Here is an 8,548-nt window from a genome sequence, read left to right on the forward strand (position 1 = left end):
TTGAGTTACACAAGGCATTCCACAACAGAACGCTTACGTAAGTCGGGGAGCGTCTGTATACACAGTCACACACATACCATATCTACAGATATACATATCTATATATAAACCCTTTCTCAATATTATATCAGCCTAAAGAATATGACACCACTATCACAGAGGGTAGAGAACAACTAAAATACACATAAGTATGAGGAAGATTCTGTAACTATTAGACTCAATCCTAAAACTTAATATCATTAAAAAATAAAATAAAATAAAAGTTTAAAAATACACGAGTGTAGTGACTTTAATCCATTTTCAAAGAATGCATATCTTACTTTGCTCTCTCCCTGACCCCACTGCTTGTGGTGTAGCCAGCATATGCCCGCCAATTTGGCAAATTCTAAACATTTGGATGCCAATCAATGTTTGTATGGGGAAGTCTGAAATACAGCAAAACTTTCCCTAAGACATATTTGGAAATGGCAATCTGCAGTGTAATAAAATTTCAGTATAAGTGATTTTATAATACAATACAAGGTGTTTCTAATCTCTGTCTACTGTACCACTAGAAACAGTAAATAATGTAACCAGTTTGCAAATTTCTCCAGCATGCCTAACAGTAAACAGTATTAAAAACTTAAACTCTACCCTTATAATTTAAAAAAACAACTGTTTGGTTTATATGTAGCCTACCAAAAATAATAAATGTGATATTATGCCATGGATACAAGACAAGTTCTGACGGCCTTCTATTTAAAAAAAAAAAAAAGAGAGAGGGAAGCTTCTATGTAAATATTAAGGCACAAAATCTTAGCATTGCCACAGTGATCCAAACTCAAAAAATTATTTATTTTTGTTAATACATTTTGTTTTATTTTTGTTAATATATTTTAAAAGAATTTACCACATTTATAATACTTTTCTCCACCTGAAAACATCACTTGCCTTCAGTAATAATATTTTAAGTTCACTCATCTTACTTGAGACAGAAATAATCAGTATTAAAAAGTTTCCCGAACTTGAATAAATATGTTGCAAGAAAGATCCATATATTCAACTTTTTAAATAAATAAATATACCTAAAAAGTACTACATAAATCAGACAGGGAGATCAAAACATGTTATAATTCATTATATTCTGCTTGTTGTGTTTCTCTACGTAATACTGTTACAGAATGTTACACTACCTATAGAAAAGCATGTACACTTTAAGGACCCAGTTCTGCAAACGTGTATGCAAGGGTCTAATTTCACTCATGAGGTCGATAGGACAGTTCCCATGAATGAAGTTACTCCCATTTGCAGGATTGGGCCCTGCGGGGCAAAAAAAAAAACCCACCATGAACCTGCACAAAGCTTCCTACAGCATGTTAAACTCTAATTTATGTCCATTCTTGCAAGGTAACAGGGTTGTTGTTTTTTTCAGCTTAACTGAATTTCTTCTTTTATATTCACATGTAGAGTATGTCACGTATCAAAATCATTTCATAACCTTAAAAATAACATTGTTAAAATATACTTATTCTACAGCTCCAATGGCTTTTTTTGTTTTTTAAATAGGCTTTGCTGCTCAAACAAATATAGGCAAAACCGAGAAATCAGTGATAGGAACATTCTATTAGCAAAATCCTGTTACAATTCAAGACCTTGTGTTAGCTTTCTAAATGGCTTAATTGCATGTATTCTCTGTGGTTCCTAAAATGTAAATATTAAAATTGATAAACAGCATTAGATCATTTATATCAGAAAAAAATGGAGATTGTTAGAAACTACCGAAAATTAAAGAGAGATATTTCAATGCAGCACGACAGTGCAGGAGTCATTACAAATATGAATGATTACTAAAATATCATATGTAAAAATACAATAACTTTGGTGAGTGACACTTCCCCCCTTCCCCCCGTTGGAGAAGATCCTGGTTTCAAATTTCAATAAAGTAAAAAAAAAAATTGCTGCTATCTTTCGGCCAGTAGATTCAAAAAGTAAGAGAAGGCAGCAAACATAACACGTGTAGCTGCACTTTCACAAATGAAAAATAGCTTTAGAAGAAAAAACGGTAAAAGTTGCAGTTCACCAGAAGCTATTAAAAATAATAAAAACACACTTCTGATCCTTAAATGTTCTCCCCCGCCCCCCCTTTTAGAAGAGCCAATAGTGCGAAAAGGCCTTCTGCAAAGTCAAAGTTTATCTGCTAAGGTATACACACAATTCGCTGAAAAGACCTACATTGAAATGGAGGATTGTTTTAAGCATTAATAAATTCTAAATACATCTTGGTTTATCCAGAAATATTTAACTTTCTGCTTTCAAAAGTACTTCTTATTGACTGATCCCATATGCTCATGACTTTTTTGGACCTAGGCTGGATACTATCTAAAATACAGTTCCTTTAATCTGTCTTAAAGATGAGCTACAGAGAACCTGAAAGGGGGGCGGGGAGAAAGGAACAGGACAGGGATGACTTTAAAAAAGCTCAGAACCATTATATGGCCTAAAGACCAGGATATAATTTTAAGCAGTAATTAGTCTGTATTAAACTGCTACATGCTACACCACATATATATACACATAACATAATCACATAAACAGTCTAATGTGATTTTTCAAAATGAGGTACTAAACAAAAAGGTTAATTCAAGAACAGAAGACTGACAGACTAACTCATCCAGTATTTCGAACTGTCTTCATAAACATATTGCCCTGTAAAATCAACCTACCTAAATCTCAGTGACATGGTATTAGCAAAATATGAACAGGGATAAAGGAATCCACTACTAATCCAACCAAATTTGATCTTTTATTCTACATAACAAAGTTATTTGTTTCAATGTTATAATACCAAACAACTTTCTGAAATGTAGCAATGCAAGAGCAAGTATTCATACATGTGCAGGTCGGATCACGTGATCACGGCAAAATATAAAAATTTAAAGAAAATAAGATTATTTTTGCCTTTTCTCAGGTTAAGTTAAAAAATATTTCAAAAGTTTAGTTTAAAGGCACTGTTATCTCCTTTAACAATTAAAGATTATTCTAAAAAATAAAAGGCACCACTAGTGTGTTTAATACATTTTTTTAAAAGACAGTGATAAACAGTAAGCTTTATCATAAAACTTTCTCTCAGTTTGTCAATATAGTGCTTCAAAGCACATTCTGCATCTAAAAGCTGGGCCTTAGAACTATATGTATATAAAAATTCTCACATACTCTTAAAAAAACCTGTAAAATCTACTGACAAAAATGCCTTAAAATCCAGATCAGAGTTAAAAAAATAACGTAATGCTTTAGAGTAATTGTTTTCCACAATATATTTACGTGGATGTGTTTGAAAATAAGTCAGATATAGCAAGGGTAAAATCTCTAAAACCCATGTTCCTATAAATGTTTGTCCATAAATCTATAAAGAGAGGTACATGTGTGCCCAAAATATTTTCTGGATATGCAGCAGGGAAGTGAAACAAATGCTGTGTATATTTTCCTTATAGATGATTCAAATCTCTATGTCAGGTACATAGTCATGTCATTTCAGTTGCGTTTCTTGGACTAATGTGCTTTATGACCATTTTTTTTAAATCCACTTTCTAATGTTTTCATCTCTAAAACTCTAATGTTTCACCAAAACTTTAAAAAGCATTTATTTCAAAACTTGTATAAATAAAAGGCATATGTTAATTCTGACATTAAATATATAAAACTACTTACGCCCTTATTAATGATTTCGCCTATGTTTTCTACGTAAAATGATAGAACCACATAACGGTTCCGTTCTCAATGTGGAGTTTTAAAAGAGGGCTTTTGAATCCCTAAACTACTTTTCCAAATGTGCAACAAGAATGCAAGAATTCTGGAACAGAATGATACAATATTCAGCATTTTAAAATATCCCACATTTGTCTTAAGTCTTCTTCTTAATGTCCCACCGGGCCTACTAAAACAGGATTACATGTGTGCAGTTTGAAAGGATAACAGTATATGGCTTCTTCTATGAAAGTTATGTTATCACCAATCATCCAGAACGTGAAACAACAGACAGTAGGTATTTCCAGTTGCATTAATAAACTGGCATAAATTTGAGCAGAAAGGTACAGAGTTTGAAACACCACCCCCACCCCCCGCATTTCACTGCAACTCACAAGCCCATTCACTATATCTATAATCAACTGTAAGATTACTACCATGGTAAAGTTCCAACCTATAGTCACTTTGGATACTATAACCACAAATTCATTGATTTATGGAAGGAAAAAATAAAACTTTTAAAGCTATTCCGGCTACTTCTAAGAGCTATCCATTCCTATGATTAGAGTCAGTCATTCTCCAGCAATGACTCTCTCTCTCTCTCTCTCTATATATATATATATATAAACATAAAATAATAGGAATAATGCTCTCATATAGGAGGAAATAATCTCTGGTCTGAGTCCTCCACAAAGTATTTCCTAGTTCAAACGATTATCTCCTGCTAATTGAAGGTGTACAATTTAATGTCTGCAATAACCTGGATTAAAAGGGACGGAAGAAGGTACTTAATTGGAACTAAATAGAAACTATCATCCTTATGAATAATAGTCAGACTAGAAGGCATCTAAATCCCAGACAGGATTACAGAGCTATATGGAGGGGAGGGGAAGCTTTGGCGAGAACAAAAATCACATCTCAGTTCAGCTTCATGCCTTTTAATAGTGAAAATAAATATGAAAAATGCCAGCACCGGATCTGAAGCAGCAAAAGCGCAATCCTTCGCCTGAGGAGGGATAGAGGGAGGGAGAGGAGGCTGGGAAGAAAAGTTGCCCGAAGTCCTGAGCAGTTAAGTGTAGCTGGAGCAGCAGGGGCTAGAGCAGCAGCTGTGAAAGGAAGAGACCGTCCGGAATGGAGGGCAAGTCTAGAGCTGGGCGTCAGCACACAAGCTTCAACTCCAGAGATCCAGGGCAATGCAATGGGGAGGGAGGGAGTATGTAGAGGGGAAAGGCATTTGCAATAATAATGTTGAAAAATAACACAGAGGCAACTTGGCTGCCCTAAGGGCTCCAGCAACTTTGTGAAAAACACTGACGGAACTTGCAATCCAAACTTCCCCCACTTCCCAAACATCCAGGCAAATGTGACACCCGGGAAAGTGACCACGCGCGTCAAAGCAGTACATTTCCAGGGAGCAAGACAGAGCTAGACGTTCTTGACCATCAGAGGCTGCATCTACAGATCTGTGCCTGGGGTGCAACGTATAGAGCTATAGATCTCTGCTCGGCTGCAGTGTACTTACAGAGATATAGATCTGTGCACGAGAGTACAATGTATGTACAGCTGTAGATCTATGCAGGAGTGCAGTGCGTGCAGCTATACGTCTCTGCATGGGTGCAATGTGTATTTTATATATGTAGGGCTATAGATCAGGGCCATGTAGATAGCTGCAGATCTATGCGTAGGTGCAATATATATATATATATAGCTATAGGTCCAGGCATGGGTAATGTAGAGAGAGACTCATAGGCAAACCTTAACCGCATCTACGAACCATACCCTTACAAACAAAAGTGTGGACTTTAGGGAGGGAAATCAATGCAGACTATGCAATACCTTACGTCTTAAAATAGAAAATGCAGCAGCTTTTAATGCTACATTAAAAAAAATAACCCTAAGCACATCTATGTTTTCATGCATTACTCGCATCGGAAGCACAAACAGTGAGTATTGATTGCAGATGACCAAGCATGTCATGGGCTGCAACCCTGCTAAACACGTGCAGGTCGTCCCCCCCAAAATTGCATATGAGCAGAAAACCCCCCACCACCAATATTAATTAAACCATTAATAAGTAGGCGCCATTAGCCATGTGCCTACACAAATGGCCGTGCAAGAAGAGGAATGCAACCTAATGGAAACAAAGTTACTTTCTTAAAGCTGTATTTCTCCCCCCGCCGTACCATCCTCCCCCCCAGCGCATATACACACACGCACCACCCAGCAAAACCAGCCCCAAATGCATCCAAACAGCTGCTTACCTGGGTGAGACAGAGAGGAGAATACATGACTGCTGTGGGGGTTTTTGTGGTTTGGAGGTGTGTGTGTGAGAGAGAGTGAGAGAGAGAGAGAGAGAGAGAAAGGGAGAGAGAGAGGAAAAGAGAGAGAGAGGGAGAGAGAAAGAGGGGGGGGAGAACCTAGCCTGCTTCTTGCTTTCACATTTCCAACTCTGCTAAACTGCAGCGAGCGCTGAGCAGCTCCATGAGCTGAACTTTAACCCCGCCTAGACTTTCCCTACACTACACACTATACATGTCTACTGTACCCAGGCGTTAAAGGCATAGCACACACTTCCCACCCACCCCCAGCTTCCAGCAGCGCGCCCAGGCTCCAGGCTCCCCGGGAACCTGCCCGCGCGCCTCCGGCTCCGCTCTGCACCGCACCAAGAGCAGCAGCAGCTCGCTCGCTGCCTTGCCCGGGGGAGGGAGGGGAGGGGAGAGGGGCTGCAGTGCTGGGCTCGGCCAGCCCTCCCTATCCCCGATCCCCGCTCTCAGTGCATTACTGGGTAACGCAGTCAGGAGCAGTTACAGGCAGGACTCACGGGCGGCTATAGGCTACAGGATGTGCTTCAGCAAACAAAACTACTTTTCCACAGTGCTATCCCCCCACCCCACCCCCACCGCCTCCCTTACTCCGTGCATCGCCTAAGGAACTTCACCGATACAGGCTACCGATTGTATAGCCTCTACATTGCGTCTGTAGCTCCACAGATGCAAAAGTCTGGGAACGTTTGGGGGGCAGCTGCTCGCCTTGCAGACGCTCCTCTGAAGAGTGGGATATATTTAATTACGCATTGTAAACTCCAAACTTTTTTTTTTTTGCAGGCATCGTGTTCATTAGCGGAGGTCTTGAAGATTTTTTTTTTTTTTACACGTGGAATTTTCACAGATTTCTTTTTTCCCTGGACTGTTGAGACTAAAGAATTATAACCCTGGCGTGGGTACAGTCCACTAGGTTTTGGGTGGTTTTTTTTTTTAAGGTCTACACACCTTAATACGGATCAGGACCATAAATATTTTACCAACTGGAATGTCTTTTAAAGTTAAGTCCCTTGGGGGGGGGGAATAAATTTCTTCAAAACTTTCCAAATATCCCTAATACTTGGCATGTGATTGTCATTTTAAATAAATCACTGTATGGTAAGGGATGCTTATTTTACTAAAAATGCACAACCTGTGCTCTGCATTTACTCTGCTCCCCCCTTCCCAAGTAAAAGTAAAGCACTTAAAATAGAACCGAGCCTCCAGCCACTTATTTAGGCTATAACGTACTGTTTTGGCACAAGGAAGGGTTTGGTTTTTTGGGTTTGGAAAGGTTCCAGTCAGCTAGCTTTTCTCTTTTATTGAGTCTTATATTTTCTCTCCGGTCTAACATCAATATATCTCCTGGATGGAGTACTCCCTTCTCCTCTTCCTCTTCCCAATGAGCTGCATGCAGCCTGCAGACACTTACATATCCACAACCATTCATAACACCACCACCACCACCACCCCCAAGGAAAGGAGACGCCACAAGACACATCGAATGCAGCGTGCAGAGCTTCTCATGTGCATGGGAGATGTAGGTACTGTATTTCAAACTGTAAAGCCTTTTCACAACAAGTTCAGGAGTGTTAATCCCTGTGCCCATTGCTGTTCAAAGAAAAGGCTCTGTCAGAAACCCTGGTGTAAAAAAAGTAACAAAAATCCTCTCTCTCCAACTGGAGACTTTTTCATTTCTATTCCCTCGCTAGTACGTCACTACATTTGCTGACTGAAAAGAGATTCTTGGTATTTACCAGGGCGATGTTTGATGGAAGTTCTCTACAAGCCTTTCTTTAACTGGGGATGTCCTGGACTAACTGAAAAATGAGCTGTTTTCACTCAGTGCTTTCCTTTGATAAAAAAGTGGTCTGTATCTGTTAGTCAAATAATGACAAGAAACACTTTCAGCTAAATATTTGCTGCTATATATCACTTCATTGCTCTTCAGGTTTCCTCGACAGAAGTTTCTGGCTGACAGCAAGACATGTACCTGAGGCACAGCGAGCAGATATTGACCAAAGCATGCCTTAAAAAGAAAAAGAAAAAAAAACTTCTTCTATAACTTATTACAACTTTCTTTTGTTGCTGTAATGTTTACATTTGCCTCTGTTTAGAGCCCTGCGGCAAAAAGGAGGATACTTTTTAGTGATACACAGTAAGATCTAGTTATAAAAAAAAACCAGTTTTAAGAATAAAGTGAGTCACTGGGGGGTAGTTTCCATTCTGGGGCCCGATCCTGCATTCCCTGTCCGACCCAAATACAAGCTAACATGAAGTTCCATGAGCTCCGAGATAATGAACTCCACAGGCATCCTAGGTGCGCGAGGAATGCGGGATCGGGCCCCTAGCAGTCCTTTCGGTGCAGCAAACAGCCCTGCTCCACGATTTCCAGCTTTTTGTGGTTAGCAATATTATCTTAAGTAACTTTTGGCGCCCTTCGTAAGACTTTTGGACGTGGGACGATTGTTTGCGCCCTCTAGGCAGAGGCTGCATCCAAGTTCAGCACCAAACCCCTTCACATC

At 39.2% G+C, this 8,548-nt stretch overlaps 1 protein-coding gene across 3 annotated transcripts in view; it reads right to left on the bottom strand.

Moving 5' to 3' along the window:
• Positions 1 to 6,484, bottom strand: part of LOC112115967 (nuclear factor 1 A-type) — a 297,087-nt gene extending 290,603 nt beyond the window's left edge. For all 3 annotated transcript variants that reach the window (XM_026655367.2, XM_024213222.2, XM_024213218.3), the window contains exon 1: positions 5,985 to 6,484. In XM_026655367.2, the coding sequence (XP_026511152.1) occupies positions 5,985 to 6,011 (27 nt within the window). In that variant the 5' untranslated portion in view covers positions 6,012 to 6,484. The remainder of the gene's footprint in view (positions 1 to 5,984) is intronic.
• Between the last annotated feature and the right edge of the window lie 2,064 nt (positions 6,485 to 8,548).

This window comes from Terrapene carolina, unplaced genomic scaffold (genome assembly GCF_002925995.2).
Source record: "Terrapene carolina triunguis isolate 2854851 unplaced genomic scaffold, T_m_triunguis-2.0 Scaffold210, whole genome shotgun sequence".
NCBI classification, from domain to species: Eukaryota; Metazoa; Chordata; order Testudines; family Emydidae; genus Terrapene; species Terrapene triunguis.